Here is a 19,167-nt window from a genome sequence, read left to right as displayed (position 1 = left end):
AAAATGGACTCAAGCCTTCCGAGGTTAGGGAAATGTTTGCGAAAGGCTTCGTGGATTGCTGGAGATTTTCCCAGCCCTCTCATTCCTGCAGTTCTACATAATGATGCCGCTTTTACAAGAGAGTGTTTAGCTTTCAGAAACTGTACCACCTGTTCTGAATTAAAAAATGTCGTCTCTGTCTTTCCAGGGATAACCCTCAAAGATGGCAGCCAGCGCCTGGCTCTAAAGCGGCCATGTTGGTGAAGGTGAACAGCATGCAGCGCAGCCAGCCCGTCCCGCCACTGCAGCAGCACTTCCAGCACGCCGCGCACAGCAAAGCAGGCACCGCTTCCCTTCACGCCCCCTGCAACAAGCCCCAGGGGGGACAAGCGAACCCCAACCAGGGATACAAAACAGCCCCCTCTGGCAAAACGGCCGGCGACGCGCGTCAGGCTCATCACATAAGAAAAGCCAGCAACGGTAGCTTCTGTTTGGTGACGTCAGACGGCAGCCACCCCAGCCCGCTCCTCCATAGGTCACAGACCTGCACCCCGCGGCCGGTCTCTCCTCCGTACGGCTGCACCGCCCCCATCTACGATGAGCCAGTGACAGACAGTCCCATATACGATGAACCCCCCACAGATATGGAGGTAGAGGGGGCACACCTGTATAATGGACAACACTTGTCTCGCCTGACGCCCACCCAGAGTCTCCAAAAGCCTCGACTTCTCCCGCACCCCGTTTCCTCTCAGCCGGGCTCTAGACACCGGAGAGACGCCTCTTCCTCTGACTACAGCCCAGCTGGTCTGGAGTGCATCAAGCACATGGTCAACGTGGATCCCAAACAAGGGCTGCCGTCCGGCTCTCCTCTGCCTGCGCGAGCCGCTTCCCCTACCTCCAGACAGGACCGCGCCATGACTCTGGCCCAGCCCTCACAGCAGCCTCGAGGCCCGCTGAGGGACCGAGAGCTCGGGACGCCGGGCCCCAGTTCGCTGGACAAAAAGCACAACTGGCGGATCCTGGAGGCCACGGTGCAGCGCGCCATGGACGCGCGGCACAGCAGGCAGAGCAGCCAGGCCTCGCAGGACTTCCCGTCCACGGCCCCACAGGCCACGGCCAACTATCAGGACTCGGGCTACTCCACGGGGCCCTCTCCCAGCCTGAGGCGAAAGAGCAGGAGGCGGGTGGTAGCCGGCGGAGGGGCGGCAGGCAGGCCTGGGTCGGTGGGCAGCAGCGGGGAGCTGTGCGCCCTAAACGAGAGGCTGATGGCAGAAATGAGGGAGGTGGTGAGTCGCTCCAACACCATGAGGGAGGTAAGAGCCGGGCTGGACCCAGAGATGGGGGAGAGAGGCGTCGTACCTCGGACACGCTCCCCCGCGGACTCGCTCAGGTGGTTTGGAGGAGGAGGAGGAGGGAGCTCTACAGGCAGGTGTCCGTCGCAAGAGAACATCAGCGTGGCTCCGCGGTCGCTTAATGGGACGGCTAACTACGGCCCCCCTGCTCTCACCCCTCTGGAAATACCAGGGAGGCAAAAGAGAACCTACGAAAAGGTGGACACCTTGGAGATGAGCATAAACAGCCAGGCCAGCCTCTCGTCTCCAGAGACCCCAGGACCGCCCTCACAGGTAACCGCTGGCTGCAGAGATGCACCAATCAGAGCGCCGGGCCCATTTCTGGTCTTCAGCAGTAATAGTTATTACTTTTATGAGCAGAGGTGACATCATACTGCTGTTAGAGAGCAGTCACTTTAAAACAAGGTTTCACTATTTACCACGTTAGCAAGGTTAGCATTAACAACTGTAAACATACATTTCTCTGTATTTCCCAAGAAACGCACACTGCAAAAATAGACCTAAAAATAAGAATTTTTTTCTTGAAATTAAAGTATTTTTTCCTTGATTTGAGCAGGTAAATAGGACTATTTGCCAATGGAATAAGATTTTTGCACTTAAAATAGGAACGATTCATCTCCATCACCTTATTTCAAGTGCAGGATTTCTAATTATCTCATTTACCTGCTCAAATCAAGGGCAAATACATTAATTTCAAGAGAATTTTACTTATTTTTAGTTCTCTTTTTGCAGTGCAGCCCGGTAATGTAAAATGTCAACGTTAGGCCGACGTCCTGCTTCTTTTAGATGTTCTCCTTGTTCAACACAACGGGAATCAAGTGGTGGGTTCCCTGGCAGACCTTAATGAGGCGCTAGGAGCTAAATGGGGTTGAATCAGCAGGGGCCGCTCTAAAGCATGCAGGAGGCCAGCCTTCAGGACTGGAGCTGGACATCCCTGCTGTTAACCCTCAACCTGACTCTGAGCTTCCCAGGAAGCTGCCAGCATTCCCAGATCCATGCTCCACCAGCGGCAGAGGGAAAAGCTCAACAACTTTACTGTAACACGTTCAGCTTTCCCTCTGACTGCTTACAGTCTGGCTCTCCTAGTGTTGCAGCCAGACTGTTGCCTCTTCTAGCTCCATTCGTCATTTGAATTTGTTTTAAAACGCCTCACTCATCCTGACAATTGCTCATTTTTAGTTTTATTCACTGTGGAAGGGTGTAGGTATCAGTGTCACCTGCGTATGTGCTCTCTGATGGACCAGGACCCATCGATACCAGGCAACAGTCATCTTGTCTAGTCCCTGAATCATCCCTAAAGTGTTGCTGTATGAATAAAAGGCCAACGTTTAGGTCGCTGTCATTCCAGCTAATCTAATGTTGTCTTAACTATGTCATTAAAAAGCTTCAACAAGCTTAAGTTTGAGCCAGCAGAGCTCTGATTACTGATTTCTCTGTAGATTAACCGTTGGATAAGAAAGGATTTTGCTCCCAAACCAGGGCTTGGTAACGCTTGAATAAAGCATCTTTGTTTCCATCGGGGAGGTGTGGGAGTTTTTAGACGTGCCTCTGAGCAGCGAGACACATGCACAACGAACAGATGGTTTGATGAGGCAGTAATGTACCTGCTGACTGATTAAAGTAGATCTTTTTTCCTCACATACCCCAAACAACACGGAGGATTTCTGCTTATATTTAAGCGTGCAGAGTGCAACATGTTTACTGCAGCGCCACTAAATCTTCAGAAGGAAAGAAATGTTTCACCTGGCAGGAACATGCAGCAGGCAGCGTGTAGAGCCAGCATTAAGCCCTGAATATTATTAAAGTGTGATTCACGGAGAAGACTTGTACGCTTCAAACCTGTGAAGAACCAAGGTCATTTGTAATAATCGTCTTTTATAGCCTGTTGGCAACATTAAGAGAGGAAAGTCCATTTTTCAGACGACACGAGCCGCCTATGGGCGGATCTGAATAAGTTTGAATGAGCAGCCAGATGCTGCTCGCTAAAGGTCTATAAGGGCGATCTTTCCGGGTGCGGCCTATAACATTTAACCCAGGACGCTGAGGAGGCGGGCCTTACTGCGGCCTCCTATCAGCTCAGGGCGGTAACCCGTTCATTGGCCTGCTGGGTTACGCTCATCTGTAAAGCCTACTCTGTTCCCATGGCCGCTTATCAGCGCTGACATAATTCTGACCAACTTAGCGGCTGCCGTAAAACAAGATCGCCCCCCCCACCCACCCAGCCAAGGCCTTCTGGGCTCCTGAGGAACAGTGAAGGAAAAGCTAAACCTCCATGAGTGGCTTGATACGCATTCATTAGAGTAACAACACGGCAGTCCTGAACCGGTCCAGAGACACGGGGCGGTACCGAGCACCTCTAAGTGCGATGGCCTCCGTTCCAGCGACAGCCGCCATTCCTCTCACCGCGGTCCATCTGGCCCTCGCTGCAGGCGCTCTGCGGTCGAGTGCCAGCGCCGTGCTCCGGTGGCGAGGCTCAGGACACGGCCTCCTCTGGTCAGGAAGGAGGACCGCTGCGGCCCATATGGACCGGATTGGCAGGGTTGTGAGGAGAGAGGCGTTGTGGTAGCAGTGCCTCTGTAGCTGTGGAGGGGGAGAGAACATCAGAAGAGCCCCTTAAGTCTGAGCTGTTCTCCAGACCTGCTGCTAGAGCAATCTCACGCATTCATAGAATATACGATTGCTTTCAGATGTAGACAGATCTGCTCTTTCTACTGAGAATCTACTGGGATTTATGTTTTTAATCCATATTGCCTCTTTTTTTTAAGTTCAGACAGCTTTCTATTGGTTTATAGATGTAGGCCCGTATGAGGCTCTCTGTATGTTAATCTGTGGTAAAAACAGGGCCAAGTTCATTAAACTCCTCCAGTATTACGTTTTATAAATATTTGCTTTAAAAAATAAAACCCATAAAACTACATAAAACCCAGAACGTCAGTCAGTGACAAAAGTAATCATAGACTGTAAGGTATATTGAAATATCACCTTTATTGGATAACGTTATATCACTGTATTGATACTGAATTATTGTCGTCTCCTAGGTAAAACCAGCCCAATTTTACAAGACCAACATATTTGAGACCAACAAATTATTTTTAATTTTAAACCAAAAAATATCTATAATTTCTGGGAAAAAATATTTACGATGACACTGATTTATAATTTACTATTAATACACCAAACATTTATATTGTGTGCAGTATATAAAAATCAAAACAGAATGAAATAAAATTGCATCTGTCTTGTGCAGAAGATGTCAATAAAGTTACGTCATAATAAACACATCATAAACGCAGGCGAAATTAAAAGGGTTTCTTCTGGATCTTTTAAAAGTTTTAAATTTAATCGTCTGCATTTCCGCCCTTAAAATCTTGAGTATGTAACGAAAACGTGTTTAACTACCCTTAGATCTTAGATGTGTATTAACGTCCTTTTCTCCCCACTTTTCTTTTATCCACTACTTGTTGTTTTATCCATTACCAGCATATCGGAAAGTGTGGATTTAACAAGGTTTGGCCTGAAAATTGGGATTTCAGTAGTGGGTAGCTTACTGGATGCAGCCAGAAGGCATTCAAGTTAGGAAACTTATGCTAGATTACTTTATAAAGCAAGTTAAATATAAGTTAAAAAGCTCCCAAGGTAACTTCTAAATGGCATTTTTCATACTTTATGTAGGTCTCAAATTTATTAATGGCTAATAATGTAATTTTAAACATTTAATAATGGCCCTAAACAGGTTAAAGAAAGCCTTATAGAGCGATAGGAGGTGTTCTGTTCCTTATTCTGTTCTGCAAACAGCCAAGTTTGTGTGTTTTGGTGAACAAGGAGAACGTTTCAGCAACAGGTGGGGGAAGGGGAGCATCACACCGCCCTATTCACCCTACAGCTGGAGAAAACTGCTTAATCCGCCACTTTCTCTGGCTTTTCATTAAAAACCGGAGCAACCGTGTAGAGAGGGGGGTAAAAAGTTAGCAGTTTGGTAACTTTTTAAAAACCTAAATATCTCTCTGTACGATAAGCGGCCCAAAAAGAGGTGGCGTCTCATTTAAAGAGGTGGCTCTGCTCTCCGGGGATCCAAACCTCACATTTAACGCTGATGGTTGAAAACCTGCGTCTGCCTGCTTCTCCTCCACCTCTCTGATCGCCCTTCGTCCTCCTCTTCCCCTGCAGGCGGGAACCCTGGAGCTGCAGGCTCAGCTGGAGAGCAGGAAGAAAGGCATGGCGGACGGACGGACGGCCTCCCTGGGTCCGCACCGCTCCTCCAGCCACGACAACCGAGAAGGAGCCGGCGGCGGCGGCGGGCGCTCCGCCTACCAGCTCTCTTACGCCACGCTGCGGCAGCCTCCGCCCCCCGACGCGGGCATGGAGGACTGGGCCAGCAAGCACCTCAACAGCCACACGCAGGGGCTGTTCCGCCGCCGCGTCTCCATCGCCAACATGCTGTCCTGGAACCGCGGCTCCATCAAGAAGCCCATGCTGGTCACCAGCGACCGCGCCGTCAGGAAGGAGGCCTGCGAGATGTTCAAGCTGGTGCAGGCCTACATGGGAGACCGGCCTTCGCGACTGGACCGCCGCCACTGCGCGCTGCTCATCGTCACCAAGTGCTGGGACATGCCGGGCCTGCGGGACGAGCTGTACGTGCAGCTGGTGCGGCAGACCACGGGCAACGCCGGCCCCCGCAGCCTGGAGGCGGGCTGGGAGCTCATGGCCGTCAGCCTGGCCTTCTTTGCGCCGTCGCCCAAGTTTCGCTGCTACCTGGAGGGCTACATCCAGAGACACACGGAGCCCAACAGCGACAAGAAATGTGAGTCTCAGACTGAGGCACAGGGTGGGTCACCTTTCTTTCTGTCTGCACCTCCAGCGTCACTGATATTTCTCAGATCTGTCCCCCCCCCCCCCCCCCTCGTCGTTAATTTTCCCCGTAGCTCTGAGCTGCATTGACGTGTTTAAACTGAGAAAACGGCTGCTTGTCCTGCGCTGCAGCAGAAAACTGATGTCCGCTCTGCTTGTTTTTCATAGTGACCCAGTTTATTTTGGAACAGCAGGAGCTAAAACTGAAGAAGAACTCAAAGTCCAGAAAGAAGCGGAAACAGAACACAGAGGAGGAGGAAGGTATGTTTTTTCACTCTTCTTTAGCTTCTTTGGTCTCGGATGTTGCTTTTCCCGGTAATTCCCTCCTGCACAGGCGTATCTGTTGGATAGGAGCTGAAGCAGGCTGGGAGTCCCACACGTGTTTTTCCACTCTCTTCAGAGGTCGTCTGCAGTCGCTAGGCTGTGCAAACCCGCTGCAAATCAAACATATTGCTCCCTGCAGAGCGAGCGATGGAAAACTCAGGCCTGTGCAGTTTGTCAGCCGACTGCACGCTGACCTACTGGCTCACACAATGAGCGGGTTTCACACAAAGTTCAACGGGGGGGGGCAGGACGAGGAGTTCAGAGGAGTTCAGATGCTCCTTTGCAGCCACAATGGTCGGCACTGTGAATCACGCTGGCGTCGCTTAAAAGCCTCAGCAGCACGCGCCTTCGTCTGGCCGGCACCTTTGACCAGGATGATGTCACCAGAGGCAGCCAATCATCTGCCGCTCAGCCGTCAGTGAGTCAGAGTCACACGCAGCAACGCCGAGCTGACCAAGAGGTCAAAGGAGAAGCCCCCCGCTCAGATGGAGACCCCACGTTGCTCACAGCTGTTTGAGAGATACAGGAGCCAGAACAGGTTCAGCAGCGATTTCATTGGACCGTGACACATTAGGGGGGTGGGGATACTTTTGAAAACTTGAATTGATTTTTATTTGATAGACCAACATAAATTAGTACCTGGACAAACTACATTCACCTTATCTGCTCTCCTAGAGTCTCTTAAGTACACAACAACATTTATTAAGGGCTTAAAAAGTGGATTTTTCACAAGCTAGATGGAAGACAAAAAGACGGCACCGCGGACAGATTGGACCAGAATTGAACTTTTTGGCTTTCAAGCTAAATGTTGGAAAATGTAGACCCCGAACACATCATCCCTGCAGTGAAATTTAGTGGTAGCAGCGTCAAATCGTAGGGAAGATTCACCCGGGACAGAGAAGCTGGTCAGAGGTGGTGGAGGGCAACACGGGCCTTAAACGGGCTAAACCTGCTAAAGGCTGTAAGACCTGAGAGGGAGGAAGAGGGTTACTGTCCAGCAGGACGGCGATCTGAAGCATCCTCCCAGAGCTATACTGGATGGTTTCTGATCAGTGGAGACTCGTTAGTAGGGCTGGACGATAATTCAATAACGAGCTATATCCATCGATAGAAAGAAGAAGGGTCAATAAAAAGCTCAATAGAAGAACAGTTTTCCTTCCTTTTGCAGTCTAGCCTGTCATGGAGGTAATACTACTGTTAGGGCTGGATGACATGGACAGAACTTCTATCATGATATATTTCTTAATTTCAGTCAATACGATATAATTACAATGTCGATATAAACAAAATAAAAGCCTCACAAAGGCTGCAAAGAATGCCCAAAACAGATGTTTATACAAACTTATGACACTTATTTGGCCATGTTTAGAAAACTCCTCCAATATAACATTTTAGAAAGAATTACTTTAAAGAATAAAACACATAAAATGACATACAACCCAGAACGTCAGCCAGTGACAGATGAAATCATAGACTGTTATGTATATTGAATAAAGTTATATTGCGACATGTATTGATATTGAGTTATTGTGCACCCCTAACTAGTCATTACATCCTCCCAACCAATCACAAACATAGACCCGCTCCGTCACCAAGCTCCGCCCCCTTTAAAGACTTCAGAGAGTGTGTGTTTTTTTCCTTTTCTTTTCTTTTTTAAAAATTTACAGTTTTGGCAAAAAGTTGGTGTTGAGTTTGCATTTAGTGTTTCTGATCTAAAAATATGTCATTAAGCAACAGTATAGAAGGGTCAGGGCTGCACTTAAAATATATGTTTAGAATATTTTAATAATTATCGATTGATGTGATTTCTTTTCTTTTTTTTAATGCTTTTTTTCTGTCGTCCAGCCCTACGCGGTAGTTAGTGAGCCAGTCAAAGTTCAGTAGAAAACTTGTTTCACTTGAAGCCAGGGGTGTGAATACTTTAGCCAGGCTGAGCCGATCAGCAGATGATCAGCAGCAGCAGCAGTGGGACAGTGGACCGGTGGTCTGGAGGGCGCGTCCAGGCGAGGGCTTTCTGAAGCGCTGCAGCCTGTTTGTTTTCAGCGGCTCCATAAACAAGCCGGATGAGACGGAGCGCGTCTCCTTTACCTCATCCTCCGAGGCTGCGCGTGTTCAGATTTAGCCTGCGTGTTGTCGGGTCATGTTGTCCTGAACACTCAGGCCTCTAATGAGCTGCTGCCTCTCTGAGGCTTCGGTTGCCTGCTTGTTGCTGCACTGATGCCATCAACGCTGACGCAAATATCCGCCCACAGCGGCGTGGAACCAGCAGCAGCAGCACAGGGAGCCCTCCTTTCCTCACTGCTGTCAGCTTCTCTGCTGGGAGCCTTCAGGGCAGAGAAGAATGCCGACATGGAGGGCGAGCCGTTGGTCCCGCCCGTCTAAATAGATCTAATCCCTGGCTGACTTTTGCCAGAGTAACATCTGACATAGAAGTCACCTGTTTGCAATAAGGCTTGTTGTGAGTCCAGGGAACATGCTGGAGAGAGTTTGTTGCTTTGTGAACCCCTTCAGAAGAAGCGGGCCCTGCCTGCGGTGCTTGTTTCAGAGAGCAACAACGAAGCCCACAAGTTTGGTTCAGGTTACCTCAGCGGTGAAAGATGGACGTCAAGGCCTCCTCTCTGCTCTTCACTCTGAGAGCTGGAGGTGGAGAGTTTCCTCAGATCTCAGGCTCCTGAGGCCGCTGAGCGCAGGTACCAGGCCAGACGTGCTGCTTGTGTTCTCCTGAGCAGCTGCTGAGTCACCTGGCCGTGGGGGGGTGGGGGGTTCCTGCCTCTGGAGCTTTTGTTCAGCCGCAGTAAATCTCAGCCCAGCCTGACGCTTTAACCGGGTACGCTGTAATCCCCACATGGCGGCGCCGCACCATCCACACGTCTCCGGTTACCAGCGCCTGCCTCCAGAACTCTGTCTCCCGTTTGACATGTGTGGGAAATGAAAACACTGGCGTTCCTGCTCGTGGGAAAGAATTTCAGTCATTTGTTGTTTGGTGCGTTGAGCGATGACTGACGCTCCAGCCTTTTCGCTTTGAGGACACGGCGAAGGTTTGTGTTTTTGTCTCCTGAGAAGTTGGTTTGCTCTGGTCCTGAGTTTGCTCTGCTCTGCTCCCCCCAGGCCTCCCCGTCAGCACGTACGCCAAGTTCTGCCACCGCAAGCTGCTCAAGGTGGTCATCACTGGAGGCAAAAAGGTAAGACGGGAGGCTTTTTGCTTTTTCACCAGCACACTGGCTGCTTTTTGGCTGCGAAAGTTTGCAATTTGATTTAATGTCTTAAAGAGTCAGGGGGGGGGGGGGACTAGATATTATAGGAGAAATATTTCCATTTCCAGATTGTGTTTCCTGTCCCTTTGTCTATCCATCCATCTTTGGTCAGTCAGTTTGATCATCTGTTCTTTATCCATCAGTCCACCCCTCCGTCTCTTTCTCCATCTACTCATCCAGCTGTTTGTCCATCCATCATTTATCAGCGTGGCCATTTATCCAGTCCCCTGACAGTCCATTTGCCCCTGCATCCATTCATTCATCTATTTATTAATTTTGTCAGTCCATCCATCTGCTTGCCTGCCCATCCATCCTGTGATCCATCCATCCATCTGTCCATCCTCTGATTTATGCAGGTTCCACCTTTAAGCTCCGCCCACTGTGAACCCGTGCCGTAGGGATAGGTTTTGTTCTTGTACCTTAAACAACGAGCTGAAAGGAAATTGGAGTCAGGTGGGGGGAAAGTGTACATTTGAAAGGAAAGGCGTGTAGGAACCCTGTCTACATGATGTAGAACATATCAGTTTACAGGTGAGAATCTGATGTGAATCATCCCGGTCTCCGTCTCAGAGGGAGACATAATTACAGGTGTGCTGAGACGGTCGCGCATAGAGACGTAAACACAGACCCAGTCATAGCAGCGCAGCTGCAGGCACAGCCATGATTAGTAAGGCAATCCTCTGACATACTTGCATTGTAACTCTTCCTCTGCCCCCCCCCTCCCCCCCTCTCCCCTCCAGGGTCTGCGTAAACCCACCTTGGAGGAGATCGACCACAGCAGACGGGCCATCATCACGCCGTCCCTTTTCGGCAGCTCTCTTGAGGAGGTGATGGAGAGGCAGAGCGAGCTGTTCCCAGACAGGAAGCTGCCCTGGGTGCAGGTGCAGCTGTCCCAGTACGTCCTGGCTCTGGGCGGGGCTCAGACCGAGGGCATCTTCAGGTAAGGCCGCCCCGACCGGGCCGACGGCGGGCCTCCACACGAGCGACGTGACGGAGCTGCAGCCTAGCAAATTAGAAGGGCTCCTAGCAAAGCGCATGTGTGGCTTTTATTGCATCTACAGCGTGCATAAACAAACGTGCGTGTGGTCTCCTGATTCCTTTCATTTCTAAGCAAACTGTCTACAGTACACAAAGCAGACAGAACAAACAGCCCCGAGAGCTGCGCTCCCCGAGAGCTGCGCCGTGTAATCTGATACCTGCTGATATGTGCTTACATTACTGTCCGAGCACCAGGCATGGAGGGGGGGGGGGGGGGGCTCAGTGGTGTTTGTGGAGAGTTTTTCAGTCAGATTGAATTTGGTATGATCTGAACGTGTTTACAAAACGGATCCCCCCCCCCTCTGCAGAGGACCGTTTCTAGCGTGTGATGCTGTCGTGGTTTTGGTCTGAGCCTGGAGGATCGGCAGATTGTGTTTATGGGCTGGATTTTTACCCAGGGTCATTTAGTTCTCTGAAATGTGAGCAGTGGCAGCAGAGGGCCCTCTTGTGGCCACAGAGTGTAATCGCGCTTCAGCTGAATGTTTCTGTGAGTCACAGAGTAGTGAAAAACTATTTACCCCCTTTCAGACAAACGTCTTTGTTTTGCCTCAGCTAAACATTTTTGATCATCAAACAAATTTTAATATCAGACTTGGATAACCTGACAGAATACAGACCACAGTTTTCTAATTCATTTTATTAATAGGGAAATAATAAAAATAATAAGCCATCTAAACCAACCTAGTCCTTTTATAAAAAGTAATTACACCCCCCCTTAAATCTTGAGTGAGCTGCTTTTAACCACGCCCACTAGCCACACCCTGGCCTTGGTTATTGAAGCTGGCAGTGGATAACATAAACAGGACCTTTTGATTTCATTTCCTGAAACACGGCAGAAAAGGTCAGTTTCAGAGCAGAGTGCAGTCCGCCGTAAATCTCCAGGCCTTGTCCTTTTCTCACCGCAACAACACCCAAGTACCTCAGCCAGAATAAGAACAACGCAAATGTTTAAGATTAGAGCAAATGTCATTTAGGGTCTAGGATGGAAAATCTGGGCATATTTCCCAGTTCTTACGGCCTAACATTGGTGATTAAATGGAAGACTAAGTGAGCCTACTACAGCGCTGATGGTGTTTTCTCTTTCTTAGAGTACCCGGGGACATTGACGAAGTCAATGCATTGAAACTCCAAGTGGACCAGTGGAGGATCCCGGAGAACCTGTCGGACCCTAATGTTCCTGGTAGGCTGGGGTTTGTTTTTCAGAGAAGTGCTGACACATGTAATTACGCGCATTAACGCTCTGTTTCCTTCTGATGAAGCCTCTCTGATGAAGCTCTGGTATCGGGAGCTGGAGGAGCCCCTGATCCCGATGGACTTCTACAAGCAGTGCATCAGTAACTGTGACGACCCGGTGGCAGCCATTGCTGTGGTGCAGGCTCTGCCAGAGCTGAGCAGACTGGTTCTGTGCTACTTCATCCACTTCCTTCAGGTAACAACCTTCACTGGCTCCCACAAACCCAATTAGGGTCTCTGCTCACATTGCATCCCTTCACAAAATTACTTCTACCCTGTAAAAGTTTTTCCACATTCTGTCGGCTTCATGGTCGCTACGCAGTCTTGGACAGTCTGGAATATTTTAGGATCTTTTTCTAGGTCTATCGAAGAAAGAATAGGGAGAAAAGAAAAATTTTATTTTTCCAACCTTTTTCTCCTATTTTCTAAAGTAAAGTCTAATGGTGCTAATTAAATGCAGTGGGTTTCAGTTTTATTATAATTTGACATATTTTTCTTAGATTTACCAAATCCCACCCTGATTTTAACTTTCTATTTATCGGTAGTTTGATGCTGACTTTTACTAGCTGCTTGCTCTCTGGCTCAAACCGGACCTGCGGTGCTTAAACTGGCTCCAACAGGCCAAACGAAGCCCTAGAGCTGCTTTTCTTTAAAAAGATTTTTAGCAGACAAAGGTACCGAAGTCGACACACTGTGTTTAAAGAATCTGCCTTTACTCCAGTCTTTATTTGACAAGTTCCAATAAGGAATGGCTTTTGAAACAGCGTGGATGTAAGTCAGTCCAGATGCCACAGAGCCGGTGAAATGGGCCCACAGCACTCTGTAAACGCAAACAATGTTTAGCGTTGTGATGGCTGGGGTTCATGGAAGCTCGGTTTAGTTGGACCTGAATCCTATTCAGGCAGGTTCGGGGTTAATAGTTTGTGTTCAGGGCGTAATGAAGGTGTGTAGGAGCCACTGATTTAAATGTATTTTACTGGGATTGTATGAAATAAAACACAAAGTTGCTCATAATTGTAAATCTGAAGGAAGATTGTGCACGTTTTATTTTGTTCTACACTGCAAAAACTGAACTAAAAGTAAGTAAAAGTTCTTGAAATTAGTGTATTTGTCCTTGATTTGAGCAGGTAGATAAGCTTATCTGCCAATGGAATGAGTATTTTTACCCCTAAATTAAGATAATTAGATATCCTGTACTTGAAATAAGATGATGGAGAAGAGTTGTTCCTATTTTAAGTGCAAAAATCTTATTTCAATGGCAGATTGTCTTATTTACCTGCTCAAATCAAGGACAAATACACTGATTTCAAGAATTTTTTTTACTTACTTTCAGTTCCCTTTTTGCAGTGTAAACTAAAAAAAATCAGAACATTGTTGGGTGGAGTTTGTTTTCAGCCCTCCTCTCTCATCACTCTGCACGTTCACAGAGAGCGACATATTTGCCCAATCTTCCTTTGAAGTTATCTTAAATCCAATCAGAGTAGATCGACAGATTCTCAGTGGGATTCGGGTCTTGGACTGGGCCACTCTCAGACAAGAGTTCTTACTTTGTCGGCTGATGTTAACAAAGCTGTGAGGCCTTCGCAGAGCAGCTGCATTTATGCTCAGAGTAGTTGTAGTTTGTTAAAGTTGTTTGTTTATTACATGTCTGGTTCCACTGAAACGGCCATTGCTAACTACGACACACCCTAATCTCTGCAGCCTATTGGTCAGTGTTTTTTTTACAGCGCTGAAACTGTGTGGGCTTCATTAATCATTGGTGCAGATTGAAGGTCAGTCTGTACACAGCTGGAGCGCTCAGTGAGCCTTGCTCTTCCTCCTCCCCAGGTATTCGCCCAGCCATCCAACGTCGCCATCACCAAGATGGACGTCAACAACCTGGCCATGGTGATGGCTCCCAACTGCCTCCGATGCCAGTCCGACGACCCGCGCATCATCTTCGAGAACACGCGCAAGGAGATGTCCTTCCTGCGCATGCTCATCGTCCACCTGGACACCGGCTTCATCGAGGGTGTGGTGTAGACACTGGAACGGCCGCAGCGCACATATCAGCCATACGTTTACCACCCAGCGAAAGATAAACACTGTCTCTGTTTAGGTCACACTGGAAACCGTTGCGGGGACGTTTTAGAGCTCGTGTGTGAATGGTCGGAGTTCCCGCCTTGTGCTTTTTCTGTTCCCTGACAGACGTTTCAGTTCACTGTTTAAAACCAAAACCTAGTGACTGAACTCATATGGCTCACCTCATTCTGTCCGCAGCATATGCAAACAGGCTGATGCTTCATTCCCAATCATAGAGCTATTACTGCTGTTACAGCTCAGTGGTGCAAAATGGGATTAAATCAGATTTACTTCAGAATTATTCATTTGTTAAAAAGAAAAAAATCTTAATTTAAACAGTTGCCACTTTTTCTCCCCATGTTTCTGGTTTTTATTGTGCGTTTCTGTGTGAATTATCAGTGTGAGCAGAAGACACCTTTGATTTTTGTTTTTTTTGTTTTTGTCATGTAACAAGAATATGTCAAATAAAAGAACTGGTGATAATGTCCTTTTTAATCGGTTTGCCTGAGCTAAGTTTATTAGTTGTATTGACGGCTGGTGATTGTTTCATTGAACAAAGCACCTGTAATTCAGAGCTGAGGCTGGGAGGATGTGCTGGAAGCTCTAATGGATGTGGATGGGTAAGATTTAGTAAAAATGTGCTTTCTTTTTTTTCTTTCTGAAATTGAACCCCTCACAAACGCCATGTTGTGAAAGCGCGGTTATCCGTTACTAGTGTTTCATTTGTTCTCAGTCTTTGAGGTGGAATTGTTCTCTTGCTTTTTTTTTTTTTGGCTCAGGTCCTATGGGGGGAAAACGGGTGTACGTGTATATCGCAGATTAACATTCAGTCACCTGCCGTGAGAATGGTGTCCTACGAAAATGTAAACCGAGCTGTTTGTAAATACGTTCCGCGTGGAAATTTGTACTAACCTTCCTGAAGTATATATTCTAATGGTCTGGGTTATAGGGAGGGTGGGGGGGGGGGGGGGGCAGTTTTACTGTAAAGAGCAATAAAAAGACGTGTAAGTGAGAAGCTGTAATTAACGGTTCGTTTTTTCTGCTGTAACTGCTTGCTATTTGAACAAAAGGAACCCTGATTCAAACCACTTTCAGCTTATGTGTGTTTGCAGACTGTCTTATCTGTAATGACTGACTATAAATAAAAGTTTTGTTCATTTGTTGATCAAGTGGAATCTGTTCCTGTGGATTGTGCAAATAGATGGAGGAAAGAGTACTACGTTTTTATTTAATTTGGAAAAAAAACTCCACTGAGGTTAAAATTGCTTTTGCAAAAGCTATTTTTTTTAAAGGGGAAAAAAGGCAAACGGTTTTTAACCTGTTAAAAAATCCAGCCACGGCATCACGGTCAGCTGAGAGTCCAGATTCTGACTGGACCGCTCCAGAACCTTCATTTTGTTTTCTTGGACCCAATCATGGGTCACATTCAAGGTTCAACTCTAATTAGTCAGTTTTTGTGTTTTGGATTTAAATTTGGAATAAGGGTGATGATGGCAAGATTTTCATTAATTCAGGGTTCCCACGGGTCCTTGAAATTCTTGAAAGTTTGTGAATCTGAAAAAATAAATTCAAGGCCCTTGAAAGTTCTTGAAAACAGCCAAAAAAAACACCCTGTCCTTGAAAGTCCTTGAATTTTTTTGTGGGGTTGAAAGTTCACACGGATGACGACTCATGTGTCATTATTTTACTACCACACGATCTTTTAAAATTATGTTGATTCCGCAGACTTTTCATTTGCAAAAGTACGTTCGCTCTTCTTCGTTAGTTGGTAGGCTACGGTTTAGGCCTACGTGCGTCCAATAGGTTACATTCACGCAGTGTTGCCAACTCAGTGACTTTGTCGCTATATTTAGTGACTTTTCAGAGTCAAAGTCAAAAACTAGCTTAATCAAAGATGAAAGTAAGTGAAACAAATTGATATAATTCTGAACATCTCAATGCTGCACTTTTTTCCATAAAATCCCATGAAACGGTAGGCTAATGTACATCTTATATGTAATGTAGTATGGCATAGCCATGTACTGTGGATATATATGTAGGCTATGAATATGATCAATATCAATGTAGGCTATAAATTAAGTCCACTGTCTTGCATTGCTTCTGACCCAACAACTTCTATGCTGTTTAGTCCTTTATTGAATTTGCATTGTATTTAAATATGATAACCTATTCAGCGGTCACAGTAGGTAAATGCTGCCACGTGTGGTCCTTGAATTTGAGGAAATTGGTCCTGGAAAGTCATTGAAAGGTCCTTGAATTTGATGTTCACCAAGGTGTGGGAACCCTGTTAATTACAACAGTGAGATTATAGTGCTATTTTTCTGCCTTGCAGCTGGAGCATTCGGTGCACTCCAGTTCACTCAAAAGTCTGAAATCAGGAAATTTAGACAAAACTCTGATTTAGAAATTTGGGAATTTCTCATCATCCCTGACATCAAAATCTCATATGACTGCTACATTTACAGCACATCAGAAAGTATTCAGCTTTTCTCCTTTTTTCAATCATGTTACAAACTTATCCAAAAACTGACTTAAAGGATCTAGAAGTACAATATTTACTGTAAAATCAATCTAAATCATTCTCATTTCTCACCTGTGATGCAAGTAACACTCCCTATAAACAAACTGTCCTCTCCATCAACAGTGTCTTAGTCAAGTTTTTCTCCTTTCAAACCTAGAGGTACGGTCCAGAGTGTAGTCCGTGTTTACTTCCTGGTTCCTGAGCCAATCATATGAGAGTTCACAGAGTTTCCAAAACGGAGCGAAGCATTTGGTATTTTATTTTATTTGCAAACATGTAAGCCAGTAAGAGAAGCGGACCAGAAATAGAACAGAATACAACATCACAGACCTTTCCTGTGTTAGTAAAAATTCACAACAGCAACACACTGTATAAAAACGGCATATTAGATTGTTGTGACTGGCTACTCTGTTTGTAGGTTCTTGCATATTACATAGTTTTCTTACATCGTTCTCTAAATCGGCTGCTGTCAGAGGAGCCACGTTTGTGAAAACCTAAGAAGACTTTATGGCTGTGATTGCTACAAATATGAACCCATGATCGGGAGTATCTGACTGGAACTATCATTTTTAAATGTTTCCATTTTTAATAAATTTAGAAATGTGTCTAAAAACAAGCACTGTTTCTCATTAACTATTTTTGTGTAGACTTTTTTTTTTTTGACCTTACAGTTCCAGCTGTAAGGTCAGTTAAAGTTGCAGAAAGAAACTTCCATCAAGATCATTTCAAACCAGTCTCACAGAAAGCACAGCATCCAACCTATTTTAGAACGTGCTCAGTTTGTGTTTAAATACAACAAATGTGGACAAACACAATGCTGTGCTGACAGTTACCAGATCTCCCTGTTTCTCCGACTTGCAACCGGAACCCGGTGAAGCTGGATGTGACGTCGTTCTCAAATCTTAGCTCCTATTTCTGAGACACATTAAACGCACCATATGTCAACCGATCGCCTGCAGCTAACTTAAACTTTCAGGCTTGATTTGTTCTTCTTATAATTACATAGTTCCACATTAGCCCCTTTGAGTCCGTTTTTTACATGAAACCACTCCCTGGCTGTAAAGACATGAAGCAGGGAGTCGTTCCTTCAGAGCGTTGTGCATTATTAATACATCCTGACAAACCATCACAGATTAAATGAATAAGGAGCCATTCTCCCTTCTATAGTACGGAGAGAGGAAAAAACTGTTAATATAAAATAATGTCCATTTCCTTCCAGAACAACCAGCTACCATACGTTAATTTAATGAACTCCTACATTCAACATCGATGGAAATAAACCATATTATTTTTATTAATCTAAAAATCCATCTCAAGGAGTGATTTTTTCTCTCTCTGAGTCTTAACTGTATGCTTCATAGGAACAGGAATTAAGGCTAATTACGCAATTTCCCGTCAGACTCTCTTCTTCCTTCTGAATCAGGTCCAGCACTAACAGGCTTTGCCCCGTCGTAATGTCATCAGACACTGACCACGGAGGAGTGTTTTGCCATGTCTCAATAGCTGTTAGGAAAAATACGTTCTATTTTTTTTCCGAAACCTTTTGTTTGCGTCTGATAGAGAGGCAGAATACCATAACAAAGACAAGGATTGTCTGGAAAAAGGGTCTAACTCAAGGTTACTGACTAAGAACCCAAGTAAGTGTCCTTCACTTCAAGGAGAAACCTTTTATAATCATTAATGTGTATCTAAATAAACAGCTTGACATCACAGCTGCATCATCGTTATACTTTAACCACAACAGCCTGAGTCAGAATGTGATACAGGTCCCTCCGCATAAAAATGTCTGTAAAAAAATATGATTTCTGAGCATTGATAATGCTCTACATAATAATTTGAGCAGTTTATATGTGCTTTCTATTACATAAAATTAGTTTGAAAAAATGTATCTGTCCGTCCGTCTGTCCATACAATATTTAAGCACCACCTTTTATGCAGAGCTGATGTAAAAACTATAAAGAAATTCTTAAGCCTCTATGATGATTAGAAAACCTTTGGTCTTGATTCAGAATTTATCCAAATAATCTAAAGATATAAAACTATGAAGGCCCTCTGCCAAAGGCCAATTCGCAAGCCCATTTCCTGTTTCGACTACATAAAAAGTTAACCTTGTGGGAGCAAAAAAGTAAATTTAAAAAATTGTGTGTATATATAAATAATAATAAAAAAAAAAACAAGCAAAAGTATATCTAAAAAAAAAACTCTCCAATGCCCCTTTGAGTCTAAAAAGGGGCTACAACCAAAAGCATAACCGGTTATATTCTTGAGCTAAAGTGCTGCTCAAGGTCCTCATGGCAGCAGGGGGCGCCAAAGAGCATATGACTTCTCACAGGATATCACTAAATTGTTCAGACGAAAATATAAAGAAACAAACACATTTTCAAAATGTGCATTTGATTTTAACTTATCGCATAATAATATATTCATACTTTGACAGTTAATGATTACTAATTTATTACTTCTAAGGATTGTGTCCGTGATGGAGCCACGTTTCATTTTGGTGTCAAATGCAACTGCCAACTATTCAGTGAATAAGTGACGACTGGTACTCACTTCC

The 19,167-nt window shown here is 45.8% G+C and overlaps 1 protein-coding gene across 4 annotated transcripts in view; it reads left to right on the top strand.

Annotated features, from left to right (window-relative positions):
• zgc:92107 (MyTH4 and RhoGAP_KIAA1688 domain-containing protein homolog) overlaps positions 1 to 15,254 on the top strand; it is a 41,178-nt gene extending 25,924 nt beyond the window's left edge. For 3 of the 4 annotated variants that reach the window (XM_012858382.3, XM_036151203.1, XM_036151202.1), the window contains 8 exons: positions 188 to 1,604; positions 5,499 to 6,156; positions 6,348 to 6,440; positions 9,612 to 9,685; positions 10,498 to 10,697; positions 11,884 to 11,975; positions 12,055 to 12,224; positions 13,856 to 15,254. In XM_012858382.3, coding sequence (XP_012713836.2) covers positions 188 to 1,604; positions 5,499 to 6,156; positions 6,348 to 6,440; positions 9,612 to 9,685; positions 10,498 to 10,697; positions 11,884 to 11,975; positions 12,055 to 12,224; positions 13,856 to 14,050 — 2,899 coding nt within the window. In that variant the 3' untranslated portion in view covers positions 14,051 to 15,254. The remainder of the gene's footprint in view (positions 1 to 187; positions 1,605 to 5,498; positions 6,157 to 6,347; positions 6,441 to 9,611; positions 9,686 to 10,497; positions 10,698 to 11,883; positions 11,976 to 12,054; positions 12,225 to 13,855) is intronic. The other variant, XM_012858387.3, reaches the window with a different exon arrangement.
• The last annotated feature ends 3,913 nt before the right edge of the window (positions 15,255 to 19,167 follow it).

This window comes from Fundulus heteroclitus, chromosome 20 (assembly GCF_011125445.2).
Source record: "Fundulus heteroclitus isolate FHET01 chromosome 20, MU-UCD_Fhet_4.1, whole genome shotgun sequence".
NCBI classification, from domain to species: Eukaryota; Metazoa; Chordata; class Actinopteri; order Cyprinodontiformes; family Fundulidae; genus Fundulus; species Fundulus heteroclitus.
Note: the sequence above shows the minus strand (reverse complement) of the source record. Positions and strands in the feature narration are given on the sequence as shown.